General features: G+C 38.1%; 1 protein-coding gene across 1 annotated transcript in view; it reads left to right on the plus strand.

The window, feature by feature from the left end:
• The window catches only part of TRDN (triadin), a 233,828-nt gene that overhangs the window by 68,182 nt on the left and 145,101 nt on the right, over positions 1-20,545 (plus strand). The window contains exons 7-12 of the mRNA XM_082481943.1: positions 679-738; positions 3,673-3,732; positions 5,100-5,159; positions 7,717-7,776; positions 9,137-9,331; positions 14,115-14,174. Of these exons, the coding sequence (XP_082338069.1) occupies positions 679-738; positions 3,673-3,732; positions 5,100-5,159; positions 7,717-7,776; positions 9,137-9,331; positions 14,115-14,174 (495 nt within the window). The remainder of the gene's footprint in view (positions 1-678; positions 739-3,672; positions 3,733-5,099; positions 5,160-7,716; positions 7,777-9,136; positions 9,332-14,114; positions 14,175-20,545) is intronic.

Genomic DNA, 20,545 nt, shown 5'->3' on the forward strand with positions numbered 1-20,545 from the left:
TAGTGGTAGAGGTTGACAAGGAAAGTTTTTGCCCATCTAAATCATTAGCATGTGGACTACAACCACGTCCAAAAACATGGCCTGAATGATGGGTGGGCAATAGAGGATTCATGTTTGCCTGCGGGATGTGTAGTTGGTTGTGTTTGGAACAGCTGCTCTTCTGGAAGTTACCCTCTGATTAAAAAGAGCTGTTTTCTTGTTAATCCATCCCGTGGCTGAAGTAACAGCTAAAAATAAAGGGAAAAAAGCATGGAAAGCAATGTGCTAGCAGTTTTTTTGGTAAGAATAGAAAGCAATGCTGTCAAGGACTGAAAATAATTTCCTCTGTCAGAAATCTTAGAGTCAGGGTGCTTGTGTAATGGGACAGAAAGAGATCCCACAGATTAGATTACGGTTGCTGAATAATCACTTATTTGACAAAAATATGGTCTAACGTCTGAAAGCACATTCAAGGAAAAATACCTTGGACCTGGAACTAAATATTGACATTAAGAAGGTCTATACATCATCTAGTACCTGTGACTCAGAGCTAAAATCCGTTATTTGATTTTGCAAATATTTTTCCTTGATAATTTTGGTGAAATAATAAGTGTACATAATACCTCCAGATTACAGATTTATGGTGGTTTTTGTGGTTTTTGTGTGTGTGTGTTTTTTTTTTTTTTTTATTGTTTCTAGTAATTTACAGGGACAAACCTGAAAAACAAGAAAAGATTGAGAGGAAGGAACCCCTAAAGGGTATGTATTCAGTATTTCATGTTCATTGTCTCTTTACCAGTGGTTCAAAACAGTCTAATCTATTGACTCTTAGACCCTTCTTGTAAATCCCAATTATGTTTAAGGACAGAGGAGGTGTTGCGAAAGCCAGCTGGAAGGAGAATGAGGATTTTAAAATAATTTTGAATTCATCACTCTGCAGAAAGGCTAAAATTATATTCAGAGATTAATGAATAAGTTTTTACTGTATTATTAACTTATGTAAAAGATGCCCAGAGCATAAATAGGTGCCTTTTTTATTCTTTAATAAATCCAAGCATAATATTTGTCTTTGGCAATACTTCTGAGCAAACCATAATGAGTAAATTATAACATACAGGGCTCGGTCCCTGGAGGCATTCTGCTTCAGAGACCTGCCTTAGAAAAAAAATTTCCCCAGACTAATTTCAGAAACGGTGGGGAGAGGGTGTTAGAGAGGATTTACTAATTTGCTGTTGGTGTATACCAATAACAAATTACAGATCTGCCTGTTGTAGAAGTCAGAATCAGGCTAAAGCTTCCTCTCCACCCACGACTCATGAGTTAACTCTGGGTTCCAAGAGCCACCATCTAGTTTGCCTTGGGAGAAATTTTTTTGGCAAAATGGAATTTTGTTGGAACATACCTACTTGTCAAAACACTTTAAGTCTTCTGAGAACATGTCCTTTACATAAAAATGTGATTAATGAAGTCTCAGGCTGGAGGAAGAAACCCATTCTGAAAGAGCAAGTAGGTCAATGGTCATAATAAATCACACAAAAAAAGGGAAGACCCAATACCCAGCCACAGCTGATTTATTTCAGCCCAAGAACATGAGTCTCACAACCCAAGCGAACATTCACCTTCCTGAAATCTGTGCTTGACGAGGCCTTTCTAATGGTCTTTGATTGGACCTTTTTGATTTTGTACAAAAAATTCAAAATACATTGAGTTAGCAAGACTGACTCTAGAGGTTAATGGCAGGCACATAAATTCAGGTTTCTGTTAGAATGAATATTTATTACTAGAAAATGGTACAGTGGTAACAAGAGAAATATTTTCTGAAATTTGGAAAAATGACAGAGCGAAGACTATGATGTCCCATATTAAAACATGAATGTATCATTAGGAATTCTCCTGTTATTTTGTGGAAGACTTGGAAAATTCTTCAATTTGATTTGATAGAACAATATTTAATTTTTTTTAAAGCTTCTTTGAACAGGAAAAAATTATCCCAGCCGACCTCAGATAGCCAATAAAGAACAATAAGAATTATTATACTGTCTTAACTTGTCATAATTCCTACTAACATTCTGTGTACCTAACTATTTTATCTTAAAGTGAATGTATTACTTAGTTTTGCTTAGTGAACTATTGCTACAAGTGCTACTAAACCACTACTGCATATAGAGCTTCTCTGTATTCACTGTTTCAAAGTTGTACTGCATCCCTGTATTTTCACTGCTTATTTTCTCTTGTAAATACATTCTCTTTTCAAGATTTAGATAACCAGAGTGTAAATAACATCCTATTCTAATTTCTAATCAACTCCGTGATGAAGTTTAGGAAAGTTATCTAGTGACACAGAGAATAAATAGAAGTGTGTTAGTCACTTAGAAGTGACTCAGCTATGTCAGGAATTCATCCTCATGTATTTCTTCACTATATTGCTAAAAAAATGTGAGTGCCTGAATATTCCCCACCCTTCTTTTGCTTCCAGTTAGATATGGAACTCATGGTACTTTAAAAGAAGGACCTTATTTTCTCAGGTTTGACAAAGGGAGTTTTATGAAACTGGGATGAAATCTCCATCAAACTTAGAGTTAAAGCTAGCTTGTAGTTTCACAGTTGATTTTTCTGAAGTACTCTAAAATCCACATGTTTATTTCCCATTAACTGGAAAATTATTGTGTAAAATCCTAAGAAAACTGAGTGGAAAATGTTATGTGACTGAGTGGATAGCATAATACAGTTTCCGCTGTCATAATGTTAGTTTTTACTTTGCACATACTGGGCACCTAATTATGGCTCTGAGATCATCATTGCCAGGGACTGATCTCAGCTGGTGTCCATTACTAGCTATCTGTATCCATTACTAGCTATCCATATCCATTACTGGTTATCCATTTCAAGCCAGCTGGCAAGTAACAGATGTGTCATTTGCGCATGTGATGCTCTTACGCTCCAGGATTGATTCCAGGGTTTTTACGAGCCTCTGCCTGACAGAGTACGGGCTGGCCCAGGTGATGTCCTCTTTCTGGTGCAGGCAGCAGCATTTACTGTGAGCCCTGCCTCAGTCCTTGACAGTTTTCTGAAAATCTCTCTTCAGGGATCATGGAATCACGGAGTTTCAGAGTTGGAAGGGACCTCTAGAGATCATCTAGTCCAACTCCCCTGCTAAAGCAGGATTGCCCAGAGCACATTACTCAGGACTGCATCCAGGCGGGTCTTGAAAAGCTCCAGAGAAAGGGACTCCACAACCTCCCTGGGCAGCCTGTGCCAGTGCTCCGTCACCCTCACCATAAAGAAGTGTTTCCGTGTATTTGAACGGAACTTCCTGTGTTCTAACTTGTGCCCATTGCCCCTCGTCCTGTCACTGGGAACCATTGAAAAGAGCCTGGCTCCATCCTCCTTCAACCCACCCTGGGTGGACGGACAATTGCAAGCGATGGTGTTACTGTAGTAAACTGCTGAGGCACGTTACCGCGGCTTGGGCGGTAAGCAGAAGCTGTTAGCCAGAGTCGTCTGCTCACACCCAGGTGGTACGATGAAGGCTGTGCAGATACACACGGGATAGCTCAGGAGTAACACGGTTTGCCATTTTGTCTCCTCAGGCTTATCTTGGTAGAATTATTTTTGACTTTTAAGTTTTTCCACAGTTGTTTTGTGTTTGTTTTTTTTTTTTTAATAAATATGAACACTTTTCTTCTTTCCTAGTGACACATAAAGACAAACTGGAAAGACAAGAAAAACCTGAAAAAAAGGAAAGGCATGCAGGTAATGATTTAATGTCAGAACTTATTTTACATTTTGAGGTACCCCAGAACTAACTGTCCACTCAATTTTCATTTATGTATCCCTTTGACTGGAAAAAATGTTACAGAACTTTAGGAATAAAAATCACAAGATCATATAAAGGTTTGCAGACATACAGACTGAGTAGCATTTTGTATTCCTTCTGTATGTTTGTTGGTTTTTTTTCTGACGAAGGGAAATAACATATTCTATACTCTGGATAAGTATAATCTCCCAGTAATCTCTGAGTATTTCCAACAGTCACAGTACGTATGGTTGCTAAGAGAATATGGTCATCCAGTAAAAGCACCTGACAACCTGTAAACAAAGGTAATGAGGAAGTCCACTTAAAAAAACATTTTGCATACAATGCTGAGTAGGGCTGTTGCATAGGCATTGAATAGGGCAGCACTAATTCTTTAAGTAGTTACTTGCAATAAATAGGCATCTAGCATTGCTTTATCTTCCACAATTCTTACTTTCTTTTGAAACACCAACTCAAGGCTGGAGAGTACGTAGCAATGCTCACGCATACATTTTTGTGTTCTTAGTATAAACTCATATGCCGGAGTCAAATAGGCAGCTGAGTGTTTTTCACACGCCTGGTCCCTGTAGGCTACCTCAGGGGATACGAACGCATACAAATATCAGTTCTACACTACCGTGGACAAGTAACTATGTAAACGTCAATCGCAAAAATTTAGCAAATCAGCCCACATAGGACAATATACCAGGCTATCCACCACTCAGGGACTATTGCACAATTCAGGTGTATTCTGAAACCTGAGCCAGAAATCGAGTCACTACAGTCTACTTTATTTCAATTTGTAAAGTAGAAATTAAAAGCAAACAAAGCGCCCCAAAGAGCATTAGTTATAATGCCATTGCAATTAGATTTGTAATTAATTATCGTGTTTAATCATTCATAGCTGGAAAAACTGTTAGTTGTTATGTGGAGTTCAGCAAATCCTTCAGAAATGAAGCAAAGTAATAAACAAGAAAGCTTGAAAACAACAATAAACAAAACAAACAAAGTGAACCAGTAAACAACATAAATAAGCATGACTCTTCTTGACTTCTTTCATGGGATTACTGTTGTGCCAGAAAGGCCATTCCTCCCCCAGCCGATGGCAGAGACCTCAGGGGTGGTAGACACGTTATTGAAAGTTTCTATCACGTGTTTTGGCACCAACAGCAGACAGCAGCAGCTGAATGAATCTTTCTGGTTCTTTGCATCGGTAGCCGTGGTGCCTAGTTGTGTTTCTTGATGCTTTTTCTCCTTTTTCTCACTTAAAATGCAACATTTCTATTTTTTAATAACCATTAATGTTGTTGATATTTATTTCTAGCTACTCACAAAGAGAAACTTGAAAAGCCAGAAAAACATGAAAAGAAAGCACCTCCTAAAGGTAATTAGTATTAGATGTTGTACTGTTTTAGATTTTTAGTGCTTATATAGGAGTGTAGAGATGAGTATTTAAAGTACAAAGCTCTTATAGTCCATGCTATATATTTTGTGGGTACTCTCACTTTTCTTTGAGCAGGTCTTGATCAGCCCCTGAATGAAATCTGGCTCAGCATATATTTCTTGCTTGTTTGAATGCACAGAGGTAATTATAAATCATTCTTGTGCAGCTAAAGAAATAAGCCTATGATTGTTATATTTCCATTCCTTGATGTCTTTTCCTCCACAATGGGATTTAGTAATTTGCCTGCAAAGAAGGCTTTCTCTTGTGTATCAGTTTTCAGTCCTGTGGAGACCTAATGCAAGAGTGTTTACTAACTCTCAGTCTGGGTTTTCCATCATAACCAAAAGTAGATTTTCATTTTCTTGCCTTTATTTTTTTGCAATAACATTTTCATTTCAATATATGATTTGTACTGTCCTCCATGGCAGAAGTGGCTTTGGTTAAGATTTACATATCTACTAATTGTCATATATATTCTGAAGCAATATCATGTACGAGGGATGATTTTCAGTATTCTTTTGACTGATAATTCCATCTTTAGCCATGACTTGGACAGGGGGATTTAAAAATCCAATCAGCTTGCCCTCTTATGGTATTTTTTAAAGATTAGCATTTATTATTGCTTGGTATTTGAATGTTTTTTTCTGAAGTTTTCTTTTTTTTTTTTTTAATATGCATTCCTTTTTGGAAACCAGATATTTCTATAATAATGTTAGGTTTCAGTCTTTTTCTTTTCTTACTTTTACTCAGTTAGCTCTTGGAAAAAAAAACCCTATGCAATGTATCTCAGTATCAGTCTGTTAGGGCATTCAGATTAATCTGATGATGAATGGACACATGAATTAATTAGGTTTAATTCGAATCTGTTCAGACAATAGAGATTCAAACATAGGAATCAGTCTTTATTGGACTTGACCTTACTCTAAGGAGAAATGTAAAATGAAGTAGAAGTGGAATGAAGACTTAAAGCCTTGAAAGATTTTGAAAAGTACCCTTTGTGCAGTCTCTCTTTAAAAGAGATATTTGGTCATCTTTTCTACTTTCAGTGTATAATTTGAAAGTGTAGGATTTTTTTAATAAAGTGAAAGCACACTAAAGTAATCTGGAGAAAACAAATGCCCACAGTGTCTGTGTAGATTTGAAAAGCAAATAACATCCAAGAATCACTGAGATATTCTTAATGAGCAGCCAGCCTGTTTATCCATTTATCATCTGCTAGCTAACCAAATAATCGCTTAGAGCTCTAATGTGTTTAATAGCAGCCATGACTCTAGTCGCTGGCTGGAAAATTTTATGAAGAATTTGGCCTCTTTGCAGCTGGGGAGCTTTGCTGCTGCGGCATGGCATGCTACGTGCTCTCGAATAGTTTCCATGGCGTGCCAGTCCCCGAGGGTGGACTCAGTGCATTAGGGCACTCGTTGCCTTCAGCGCTTCCTAAGGCACGTTTATGCCGGCAGCGTGCTGAGATATCCATTGCCGGGCTCACCTCCCTTTTGTCTGGGGTCCGCTCTAAACCGGGTCAGCTACCAGCAGAGCTGAGGGGCCATTTCAACCACTTGCAGTCCCTAGGAAATGAGGACGCTCACGTCCAGGCCAACTTCAGGGACCAGGTGTACAAAAATCAGGTGGTTACTTCCCCCACAGTCAGAAGATTTTCTCTACACTCAATAAAAAGACTTAGGGTGTTTCTTCAGCCTCCATTAAAGGCTCCATAAAGCTTCAGTTATATGAATGGTTTTTAAACACGTCATCTAAGAAACAACTATCTCAAAAAAAAAAAAAAAAAAAAAAAAAGAACAAACAAGTCTAAATATCAATCATGGCTCATATAGGCAGCAATTCCAGAGGATTCCATCCAAGAGGATGTTGCTATTATGGAGTTATCACTTGAAAAAAGTGGAATTACCTCTCAAGGCTGTTTTGTTCTGGCACTATGGCTAGATGGCATCCAAGAGAGGAAGGACAGAAGTCTCCACATAAAATTTCGAGAGCCTTTCTGGGACACAGCACTGTGTGTGTTTACACAGTGTATCCTGTGCAGCCATGAACTCACCCGAGCTGAGCTCTGAAGTGAGCACCAGGCTTGTGGCTGTGTTTGTATGACAGTGAGCCCAAGCTAAGCAGAACCCCTTTCTGTACGACGACTGTAGCTGCACAGCTTCCCGTTGGCTGGAGCACAAGAAGACCGAGCCCGTTTCTGCTCAGAGATTGAGCAGAGCAAGTTTGTGTCGTCTGGAATGTGCAGCATAAGCATTCCCTACAAAGCTTCAGATCTGTGTGAAGGACTTGGCTTCTGGTTAAGTGAGTCCCGACGGATATTTTGAAGCTTTTTACCCCAGTGTGTGAACCTGAGAAAAAGAAGCAAGATTTTTGCAAACCAAAAAACAGGAATCATGAAGAAATGTGAAACTTCCAGGGATGATGGTGCGTTTTAGCAATATTTTCTCATCCTTTGTTGTTGTTTTTTTCCCTAACATACAATTGTGCTCATTTCTAGTGATTCAAAAAGACAAACCTGAAAGACATGAAAAAGCTGAGAAGAAACCTCCTCCCAAAGGTATTTATTTGTTTATACTACATTTTTAACAGAGTTTACATTAAAATTCATATACTTTATTTTATTGGAGTGGAAAATATAATGCATATCAAAACCCAGCTATATGATATCATAATGAAATTAAAATAAAATTTAGATTAAAATGTCTTTAGAACATCCAGGGGTTAGTCCTATGCATGATCTCTTTTAAAATATGTTGAAATTTCAAAAATGAAAATTAAAGGTATGAACAACCATTTCCCTGAAAAAGAAGTAGACCTGCCCGTAAGTGATTTGACATACACATTTTCACTATAAGTAGCTAAAGAAATTCTTTCTTCACTAGCCAGCAATGTATTTGGCCATGCTCTGTCTTTGTTTGAAAGTAGGAATTGACCCTTATAAAAATAAAGGTAGAACTATTCAGTTTACATATTGATAAAATCAGTCTAGTCAGGTCAGTGTCTTAATAGAAATAGACGTCCAGAGTCTCACAAAAGACATGGATTTTGTAGCATTCAAGTTATGCCTCAAGGATGGAGACCTTCAGAGCTATGAAGAAAACAGAAGCATGAACATCACACTAAACAGATCAGTTTAAACCATTTTCAGAGGCATTTTAAACTACTGTTGTATTTTCCACTGAAGTGAACTAGAAACACACATACTGTCAGCACCCGTGTCTCAGATGAGAAAAAGGTGCTGATACACACGAGCAGAAGGAATACTCCTGGTCTCACCAACCTCTGCATAGCTTCAGCCACTGATACTTACAATTCAGTAATTCTGCTTGGAAACCTTCTCACTCTGCTGCCAGGCACATCATGAATTGGCCCGCCTCAGACTAGTCTTTCAGCCTGGGGAATTGGTGTAGAGGGAGACTCAAGAACTCAAGAATTGTTGGGCAGAGACCTAGAATCGGTGCATAAAAGTGACCGTTACAAATAGCCACACTTTTAATCTACGACACTTACAGCTTACAACTCAGTTTATCTCTGATCTCTGAAGTCTGAAGTTACTCAGAGTTAGCCTGGAAGTACCTTCCATATTTACTTGCTTCATGACCAACATTTGTCTCCCTCGTTTATGCCATAAAAGCTAACACATTGTCATGACAAATGTTGACTATTATTTGCGATAGCCTGCTATCCTTAGTATTAGCCAAATACTTTGTACAGGACTGAAGTTAAAACATGCTTGCATCTCCTATTTCTGTCTACGTCTGTCTGGTTTTGGGGGATTATAGCTTTTATCCGTTCTAAGCAAGGTGTTAATGATGAAGAAATACGCATTAGTAATAGCACAAAATACAATAAATGGTATTGAGTATTATTCTGGGGGGAAAGAATGACACTGAAAGCTTTTTCTTTATTACCTGCAGAGGAGAAGAAAGTAAAGACCGCTAAAGTTGAAGCAAAAGTTAAAAAGGAAGTGAAGGATGGAAAAGGAGAAGCAAAGACGACTGAGAAGGTCAAGCAGGCAGAGACGAAAACAACAGAAGTTGGGCTAATAAAGGCCAAACCGAAAGTTAAGGAGGAGAAAGCTCTTCAGACTGTAACTAAATCGGAAAAGAAAGGTAAACAAAACTAGGAGGAAACAGACGAAGATCTTAAAAAGGTAGCAGGGAAGAAGCAGAGAGAATGGAGTTAAAGCTGGCAAGGACATAAGTCCACCCATGAAAAAGAAAAGTGCAGTACAAATAAATTCCAGATGAATCTCAGATAGCTAGAAGGAGGCTATCAAGAAGAAAATAAGTTTAATCTGAATAACCAGAATGTTCTAACTGTTTGTCATGGCTAAAGATTCATTTAAGTTTAAATTCCTCTTCACCGAGGACCAATACCTCTTGAGATAGGCCTGGGTCTTCATGGATTTGCTCAGAAGAATACTACACAGTGTATTGCTAGTAAAATTATTCTGGAAAATACAGGCTATCCAACGACCTGTTGGGAGTTATGTTTTGTTTCTAGGCATGCATATATCCTCAATAGCAATAAGGAAAGTAGCAGCAGAGGACAGGGAATGTAATAATTTGTATTACATAAGATTGTATGAGGAATTGTCATGTTGTCAGGTATTGTACGACATGACGGTATACCCGCCTGATGTAATTTGATGTGAACAGCTTCCAAATTTCTCCTAGAAAGGAAAGACATGCCACTATCCTGGTGAAAGGAATAAATTAAGTGATAAAACAAAGAATTAATATGCATCAACACCAAACAGAGGTGTTAGCTATACGCTCCTCTTTGTCAGAGCCAGCCTGGATTCTTCTACTCCCCAATTGCACTGACTGGTTCCCTGATTTCCCTGTGGCTATTCCATGGCGTTAAGTACAATTTTGTATGAATGAAGGCGGCAGGACCTACCTCTCCCTACGAATTGCCACACTGCAGGCACAGGATTATTCTGACATTAATAGAGGCAGCTCAGCGTTGCGTGGCGCATCTATCTGATCCCTTCAGCTGATAACCACAGATAAATCGTTATGCCTGAGCATCAAAACAGCCATCCCTGCCTGGGTAACTGAATCTGCCAGGGCAGATTCTCTCAGACTTTCATAGCCATCAGCTCTGGACCCCTTAGGAGTTGGCTAAATTATACGTTTCTAGAAATCTGAGAGATTTTGAGACATAGCCTCCTTCCTGACATGCATAATGTGCCGAACCAGTATTTTTTAACATGTATTTGTATTCTAGTTAATTTTGTTTTTTTTACTTGAAATACTGGAGCCTTTGAGGCATAAAATCAAGGCAGCATCTTTCCTGCTGATTGCCGTGACCAAGGGGAAAGTTCAGCAAATTGTTGAGCTCCTCTTGCAAGGTGCAAATCTCTTTTGGTTTTTGTTTGCTCTGACAGAGTATCTGTGCACAGTGGGATCCCCTCCACGCTGTTCAGTATAAGGCTCTCAAAAAGCAATGGTGCGCAGATGAGGAACATCATTACTCCCTGACAGGAAAATATTTTAAGTAAGTAGGGGTCAAAGATTACAGAGAGCAATAGTGATGGTGGTTTTTTTCTTTGTTTTCGGGGTTTTTTTTGTGGGTCCCCCCCTCATCCCCCCTTTAACTGACAAATATTAGCAAAATGATCCATCTTAACATTAAACATTAAAAGATCACTTTGTAAGTCTTCTTTAGAGTGTGACTGCGGTGGCTGTGCACTGAACCATGGCAGGTGAAAGTGGGAATGAGCAGCTGGAGAGAAGGAAGGAAGGAGCCTCTTAAACTGCCCTTATCACTGGAGATGGGGCTGCACGCAGTCAGTGAAAAGACGCCTTTTCTACTTTCGCCCTTCCTTTTTCTACCGTAAGCTGCTGCTGCCCAGCTGGATGCTCTCAGAAAATTCAGTTCTATATTTCAGTCCCACTGTGACCCAAGGTGAACATAATTTTGAAGTCAATATGGTTTTGCCAAGATTTCCCGATCCTGCAGTCCTTACTCTTCTGTGCTCAAGGGAGTAGTTCTGCCAGCTTTTCTGCAGCGATGTAAAAAATGTGGCAGTAATCACAGAAGGGTTGTTACGATGTCCCTGCTGTTGCATCATTCCTTACTCAAATTAAAATTTAAAAAGATAGGTCATCTCCTAGGGTAAATCAGATGATATCCAATGACAGTTTTTATCAGTAAGAATCTGGTCCCAAACGTTGACATGATTTATTAGTACTCAGATGAATATCTGTGCCACCATTACAGAGTTATAAGGTGAAAACTGTAGTGTGAATTTTTCTTTTTAACAGGAGAGTTTAAACTGAAATGAATTTTTAGCCATGGAAAGACATTTGGAAAATTGTATTAATTTAAAATTCCTTAGGTTTCAATCATTGCCGATTGGCAGAATTCCCCTGAACTTCAATGGGATGTTACTGTGCATCTTGTTATTTCATATACAGTAGAAATGCTATTTTTATTTATCATAGTTTAACATTTTGCCTTCTTTTTTTTTTTATAAATCCCAGTTTTCAGGGGTTGAGTTACTAAAGAGATCCTATGAGAAGATTAATACAAAATCTTTCTTCTCAGCTACAACCAAGATCAAAGCTTTATTTTAAAGTTTATTCAAATTAAATTCCCACAAAAAAAAAAAAAAAAACAACAAATCAGCCAACTCCAAAACCAAACCAACCAAGAAAACCCCAACAACAGAAACACCCAAAGTCTATTTTAATCCTGGTCTATATTGCTATGTTTAAAAAATGGATTATTTTAATATCAATGAAATAGTGTGAGCTGCCAGGCCCTCAGACTATATCTATATCATAACCTAAATAGAACCATCACAGGATTGTGCTCTGTCCTGTGATTGTCCATACAGCTTTTGTCCCTGACACAGTTTTGTCCCATGCCATCAAGCAGTCTTCCATACAATGCCCAACACAGTCCAGGGGCTCTTCCCAATGGGCAGCGTGGATGAAGGCAGCTTGTTTTGGCAAAAGAGGGGTAAGAAAAACTCAGCTCTATGGGCAGGAGCTGTGCTCTGCCATTTGCTTTCTGCTAAAGAATTGGCAGTGGTTTATTTTAATTATGAATACCGACTGACTCACTGAGGCCCTATTTGCAAGTGCATTGAAGTCAGTGGAAACACTTTGCTGACTTCAGTGACTTTAGATGGTCTTACTGAGAGTACAGATTTGTACATACTTGTTTTCTCACACATACACTATTTTTTTCAGAAAATTAGCACATAGTCTTAGGGCAGATATTGCAGCCAAGTTCTTGAGATTCCTTAAGGATGGAATCCAAAGCTGGAGCCAGCCAGAATGGCAAATTTGAATTCCTAAATACGAAAGTAGAAATGATTATGAATAGTCATTAAAGGTTTTAAAAGCAGTGTTTATAGCCACAGCCCTGTGTACGTCCTGAAAGACTTGCCCCAGGTTCTACAATACTGACTAGTATTACCCTTGCCATCTCAGTAACATGTATGGGCTCCTATCGACTAGTAGAAAAAATTGGATATTTGCTGAGCCTGTAAACCCTTTCCTCATTTCTATAACTGCATAGGAAATCATGTTCTCCACCCCAGGACTTCTCTGGCAGTCAATGTAATAGAGCAGCGACCACATAAATGCCTCAGCAGCAACTAATACTACAGTGAACTATGTAAGAAAGCAAATAATACAATGAGTGTTATATACTTGGGAATGGCATTTTGCATTTAAATATAACAGTTATGCCATTTTTTAAGTTTTAATTACTCCAAAGTCTCCATAATTTTGTTTTGAAGTTGGCAAAGAGAAAGTAAGTGGCTTTGTAGGTGAACAGGAGAGAGATGCAACAGGAGTTGGAGAGAGGAGAGTTGTAGCTTCTGTAGCCAAGGAACTGTGCTAGAACAGTCTAGCATAGATGGATGAATATGTTTAACTCAAGGACAGTTGGGAACTAATTTAGCTAACCAGAGTTGGCATTTAGCCATCAACCTTTAATTTTCAGAGCTAATGTCCCTTAAAGTCCAGTGGGGCAGCATGCTTTTTTCTGGCCAACTGGAGAATCCAGCAATAATATTGCAATTCTTTTGCACCAACTTATAAATGCTAACTTTTCTTCACCGTTCTTAGTGTTAGAAATTTTTATTAAGGTCTTCAACTCTGCTTATGGAGAGAGAGAAATCAATAGATAATCAACGTTTCTGAAATCTGAGTTTCATTTAGATTCAGAAGCCTTAATTTCTGAGTAGCATAGTTTTAATATATATATATATATCCAGATTTAATATATACATGTATATAAATATTTGTAAAGATTAGTGTTTGGAATATAATTCTGTAGTGAAATGATAGAATTCCATGGAAAAACTCATTGGTACAGGAGAGTAAGTACAAAAAGTTCTCTTTATATTCTCATTCACTAAATGTACACATTGATTATACTATTAAAACAATATTATCAAAATACTGCAATATAAAACTTTATTGAATTTTTCTATCACCCGGCTGTGACCATTTGAAATGCATCTTCAAAGATAAGAAAAAGTCTTTGGGACGTGTGGCCAGGCAGCAGTTTGCACAGAACCTGTGAGGGGGGGGGGGGGGGTCAGGATGTGTGCCAAAACCGAGGGGGCGCACTGGCAACCTGCGGCACACGCTGTGCCCTGCCAGCCCAGAAGAGTTGGTACCTCTGTGGCACCAGTAGCTCTAAAATTTTGTCTGTGAGGGTTGAATTAGACCTGGACAAGAAATTGCCTCTTCCTGAACACGTGAATTACTTGGAGGCCAGGAAAAAAACCCAAACATATAAATAAGACTATCCCTGAAATGTGTTTCTGCACTGCCAAGTTTTGTCTTCACAGTTAAAATAGAAAAAAAAAAAAAATTAAATTTACTTTCTTCATTACTTTTTTTTTCCTTTTTGCTCTGTTAGATCAATATGCATTCTGTCGCTATGTGATTGACATGTTTGCGCAAGGGGATTTTTATCCAGGTACTTTCCTACATCATTGAACTCTGTTCTAATATTCTTCTGTTTCCCTGAGAGTTTCTGCTCCTTTATGTATTAAAAGTGTGTTTTGTATTGTTGAAAGGTCTCACAAGTGCAACAAAGTGTGTGCAAATAGTTTTAATAAAGCATAAGAGCTAATGGCTGTATTATTAAAGCTTTTAATTTTCTGTCTGTGATGCATGAATTACAATTAAGGTTATGTTAAAAGTAGAGTCAATGGAAGGCTACAGAAATTGCTAAAATATTCAATGCTTTTTTTGGCTGACATGGAAAAGAAAGGAGCTTATTGTTAACAGCTTTTTTTTTTTTTTTTTCCCCCAGAAATAACAAGCCTTAACCCCAGAATGCTTCAAAAATAGAACTGCCATTGTTGTTCTTAGTAGATAAAATATCTTAGCTTCTGTGCTTTATCTTCTCTCTTCCCACATCTCCATGACCATCAGTTCTAACACAAACACTTAATTATTAGCCAAAAAAGAGAAGCTAGAGCTACTGATAATGTCTGAGCATCGTCTCGTAATATTAAGTCAACCTACCTTGACCTTATTTAGTGGACACTCTTCCTTCTAAAACCCAGTGCAAAAGGACATACTACAGAGAGGACATAATCCTAGGAATGATAAGCAACGATATTTATGAAAAAAGTCAAGGAATAGAACATTTAAGGACACACTAAGTCTTACAAGCTTTGTTTAGTCAGTTATTTGCTCAAGAAGCTTTCCACTGATACTTCTCTGAATTAGATGTGTTTTCTTATCTCTACCTTGTGGCTTAAGTCCTCTCTTGACATGCCCAGGTCCAGTCAGAACTGGGAAGTTCTAAGGATGTAGCTGAGAAGCAGAGACTCCCAAAATGGTGAGAGGGAGGACACAGATTTTTGCAGAGCAAAAATGAACACGCTTAGGATTTTGGAGAGAGAGGGTTTGTATAGCCTGTTCTCAAAGAGTGACATGGGGAGATAGGGGATTCCATTAAAAGGGACCAAAGTGTTGTAACACCTGTAGGACTTCTAAAGACAACCAGTTATAAACAGAGGGACAGGTCCAGGCTCGGAGTGGGAGACAGGTTAGCGAAACCTTCTGGAGACCTTCAGTTATGCTTTGATTTAAAAAATAGCACCCCATACCAGATGTGATTCACTCAGTTTCCGGCTTTACGCAGCTGTACACAGCTGTGTAAATCACAACACAAAGATTCACGTGGAGATCTTCAAGATTTCTCTTATAGTTTTCCTGACATTTGTGAGCAGCCTTGACACATGTCAGAGCCCTTTTTTTTCCAGGGCTCTTTTACACTCTCCAAAAGCAGAGTAGACTTGCTGTGGGAAGGGAGTTTTGGAGAAGATTGCTTTTCAGTTTTGACCTTTCCAGCTATGAGGTAACTGGGAAGATCATGAAGGGGAGCAGGGAGACAGGGTATTCTGTAGTGGCTTGAATTTCAGAAGATAAAAGACATGACTGTCTGCCTCCCAATGTTTGCCTTGTGTCACTTCAGTGTGCTATGACAGAGTTGTGCTAAGAAACCACAGCTTAAACAGCTGAAAACTGTTCAGAGGTCATTCGTTTGTCAGCTGGCCTTACCGGTGAACAGCTAGGGTGCCTGCTTGAGGCCATAGAATGTGGAAATAAGTTGTAAACCAGGGTCTTAACCTAGGCTTTCCAAAACTCCACTGTGGCTCCGCCTGTAAAGCAACTGCTTTTTGACCTGCTAAGTCATTTGTCAACATCTGACGTCAAATGCTGTGAACGGTTGTTTTGATGGAGCCTGATACATTTTTGTAGGAGATAAAACAAAACATTGCCTTCAAAACAAGCTTTAGTCAACCCACAAGATGCGAAAGGCAATGCTGAAATATCCTGACCGTGCCTCTGAGAAGCAAGGTGAAGGCCAGGTACGCCCAGGTCTGCGCTTTTTATAGAAATCATGGAGGAGAATGCCACCAAACACTGCTCAGCTAATGTTTTTTACTGCCTTTCTCAGGCAACGTGCTTGTTTCACACTGGCCTTTGTGAACTGAAATATTACTGTAATTCATTTTCTTGAATAGATAAATGGGGGGAAAACACCAGCACACTAAGTCCCTTTAATAACCCTAATATCTAATTAGCTTTAAAATCTGCTATATTTTATCCTTTCATCGGTTTATATATTTTATAGTAAATTACTTTGTCTAAACAAAGACATCTGAGTGCAATTCAGCTAAGGAATTTAATTGCAGTCGCCCTGACACCACAATACTTTAAAACCAGGCATCATTTCTGTCAATCCCAATGTTGCCATTTGTGAAAGAGAAAAAGCACATTTTTCTCATAGAAAATTCCTTCACATAGTATATTGGCTTTTTGTAGGATCGTTTACACCAAATATGAATTTCTGTCTTCTTGAGTTTATAAGAGCAGTGTTCACTCATTAGATTCCTTAAGCACAATATATGGCTTTGTGATGTCAGTAATAACAATACCATTCAGTATTTATTCTTTGACAGTATTTGGGGGATATTTGTATTATTGAAAAAATCATATTCATTACTGGAAACAACAGATTATTTTAGGCTTATATAAATTTTATGCAAGAATTTATGGCAAAGTAGACCATTTAAGATGGCATTTTACAGTGATCAAATAATTAAAACTCAGATCCTTGGGTTTCATTAATTAGACACACTTTTCCAAAAATATCAATTAATACGTTTCGACAGTCTCTTGAACAATCTACTGGAGGTCACTTAATGCTCTTGTGTTGATTTTAACAACAGAGGCTGAAATGTTGTTCATTTACTTAAAGTTTTGTCATATTACTGCAGTCTTAGCTTTAAAAAATGAATATAAATGTATATAAACTGTACACAGCGAATCCATAGGAAGCTATAGAAGGAAGAATACTTGCTAAGCTGCTTCATGAAACATTAGCTGGTTTTTCTGTTTCTCTGGCCAGTATTTGTCCCTGATACTGACTCATTTCATGCAGATCCTCTTGTAAATTGCAATAATCATATCAGTATCAATTAACTTCTGAGAATTCTGTTTTAGTTTTTATAAAAGTATCTGAGGTTCTCAGCCCTCTACAGTAGATATCAGTGGAGTTTTAGCCACAAACTCAGACAGGTTTTGCTAAACCAGAAGTCCATCTCATTAATATCATGACTGCAACAGGATTCTACTGAGACATTTATAGATAGCCCTCTTGAGCTCTACTGTATACAGTATAAAAAATGGTTTTCTGATTTTATCTGATGAAGTATGGAGCTTGAGAATATTTTTCACTTTCTGTCTAACAGGCATGTGATAAGTGACAATGTCTCACAGGGGCTGCTGAACCACCTTTCCACCAACGGACAGATTTTCTGATCTTATTTATCCCTGGACTACAGTTTCTCAGCCAAGAACGGGCAGTACTGTCTCAGCATTAACAAATCACTCTGTCCAAATTGCTTTGTAGTCCTTTTGGCTGCCTGTAAATGAAGAATTAATATACATTTCTTCCAGGGTTAATCTTCCAAGTTTTATTTCTAAAATTTAAAACCTGAAGAGGAAAGCTTGTTTTTTAAGAGACGCTGAATATATATTGGTTCTGACTGACACCTCTATTCCACTGACACTGATGTCAAAATAGCCTTTCTGATGCAGAAGGCCACTGACTTTCTTTTGTCTCATTTCATGGATATAGTCTATTGCGTGTATTTGGTAATTTACTTCATATTCCTGAATTTTGTTCAGAGTAGTGTTTCTAGTGTTCTTATTCATATTTTTCTATTTTGTTGGTAGGAGAAAAGGTCCTATTTTAGTAAAAAGCTTCACCTTGATTTTCATAACTATTCTTTTGCCCTTAGAGAGTTTGAAATCCTCATCCATGTGGATGGATTTCAGGGACACCAGTTGGTCACCCTTTTAGCATGTGGCACATGCTTCTCTAAGTTAACCGGATCTGCTCTGTTTTGTTCCCCCTGTGCCATACTCCTGTTTTACCACTCCTCCCCTGTTTTCCCTGAAATATTTGCCAGCTTGCTTTACATTTATAATTCCTGAACCGCTCTGACAGATCAAAAAGTTGTTCCGATGAAAAGCCTTTTTTATTTTGCAGCTACCTGAAGTGGATTCTTGCGTGTCTGTCTTTTTGCATGTCCACCTCAGCATGTGGTTGTGCATGCTGGGTACTGCTGAATCAAGAGTGATAAGCATCTCTTGGGTATTTTGTCATAACATGGCACCCTTGTTTCCCGCAGGCATACTGTATACTTATGGTCAGATTTTGGTTTCATTTTAATCGCTTGAAAGTTTATTTTACTGCGTTCTAGTTTTGGTTCAAGAGCTAGCATTTCACAGTACACTGGACTCACAAAAGGATGATCTTTACAGTTACCTAATTGGCAACAAAGGCAATGGGAACACAGGTGTGACATTATTAAACTCTTCGCACCGAAGCACCCAATTGCCCCACGTACCTTATAGCACTACAATACTGTTTCCAATAACAGCTAGACTGCAAAGGAATGTGGCCATATCATTTCCTTCCATCAATTTACCCTCATATGTTTATTGTGTATTTCAATGCCAGGGTCTAAAAGCCAAAGTGATGGAGACGATTTTGCTCATCTTATACTGTTGAAAAAATATTGGCTTTGGAGAAATTCTTCAGGATTTCTGGCGGATTCTTATGACAAGAATGTATCCTATAGGCTAAACTAGTCATGCCACCTTCTCATTAAAAAATGATTGAAGCCTCACCCTTTGCACATATGCTCGTAAAAAAAAAAAAAAAAAAAAAGAAAAAAAGAATTATAAACATAGACAGTTATGATATTCAGGCAATTTGTGGCCAGAGTCCATAGGGAACACTAGAGTCTTCTTGGTGCTGGAAAAAAGTGTCAGACTGAATATCCTTCATGTGTACAATGTTCTTCCAAGGCTTGTCTCTTCTCTTGCATTGTCAAGAAGCATTCAAAGAGCAGGGATTATTGCTACTACACAATATGGTAAGAGAATTCCAAGACGTTGTCAGTATGAAACTTGCCATTTAATATCCAAAAAGATTTATGGAGATACTAGTATAAAAGTACATCAGTATTACAAGATCATGGAGTATATTACAGAAAAAAAAACCCTGAGAGTATTAAGTGCCTAATTTTGAAAGTAAAAATGCCTGTATTTGCTGTGGGTGGGCTGTAGCCCTGGAGTTAAATACTTGTCCTCTGCTGTTCAGATAGCAAAACGCTTTAAGCTCTTGAACTATTTTTAAGTGTCACTCCTACTTGATTAAAGACTAGGATGTGTTGTGGATATATCAATGACAGGGTGTAACTGTTCACCTTGTTTCATTACATTTACATGGGGACAGCTTTGATACCAGTGTAGTTTCTCTGGCGATCTATTTGATGCAGTGCAAAAAGAAATTAGTCATAATAAATATGAAAGTAACATGTTGCTTGCTTCTTGTTTGGAAAAGTTCAGCACAAAAAAATATGGACTGAGTTATACGGTTTCACATTTGAGAGAGAATGCTAGAGTATATTACTGGTTTTCTATGGAGAGATGCTTTCAGAGGCTACCTACTCAATAGCCCTCTCCCCTAGAGTAGAAAACAAGCAAACCAGATATTTATTTTAGTGAAATGGTAAAGGGAGAGTTTGTGAAACATTTCCAGTTTTACTTTTTAAACAGGAAAGGTACCTAAGAACGAACATGTATTCTCCCTTGGAGAGCAGTACCGTACCTCAAAATTTGCAGAGACTCATCTGGATTAATCTTCAGAGTTGACAGTTAACGGTCCATCAGTTTGTAAAAAAATTGTTCATATGATGAAACACTTGTCGACACATTTGTTTCTGCTGACGACATAAATGGAAAAGATTGAATGACAGAAGAATTTATTCCTCTAGTAATCGCCTGGGAGAGTACTGAATACTTTTCAAACAGTCTCAAAGGAAAGAAGTAATGAAAAGTAATTTTAAATATATGTATGAGAAACTGAAAATTAAGTTTTAATTACTGAGAATTTTCTAACTCATTTATTAATGTGTGAATCTTGCAATAGTTTTAGCTGCCATTTGGAGTCTAAGTATTGCTTCTTTACATTTCTATTCAGTTATGTAAAACTATGAGAAGACATCCACTGATGTCATTTTAACAAGGTTCTTGTCTATCACTCCCCTCTCACCCCAAAAGCTGTGTATATTTGGTCAAACTCTGAAACGACGTTGATCTCTTAATGGGGACGTTATCAGCACAGAAACCTGACACCATCCCACAGAGGCAAAAGAGCTATCCATTATTCCTTGTTTATAGCATCCCACTGTGGATCAGAGCCAGATGCTGGCACACAAAGCTGCATCTGTCAACACTCTTATGGCACTTTAT

The sequence above is a fragment of the Vanellus vanellus genome (genome assembly GCF_965231255.1).
Source record: "Vanellus vanellus genome assembly, chromosome: 3".
NCBI classification, from domain to species: Eukaryota; Metazoa; Chordata; class Aves; order Charadriiformes; family Charadriidae; genus Vanellus; species Vanellus vanellus.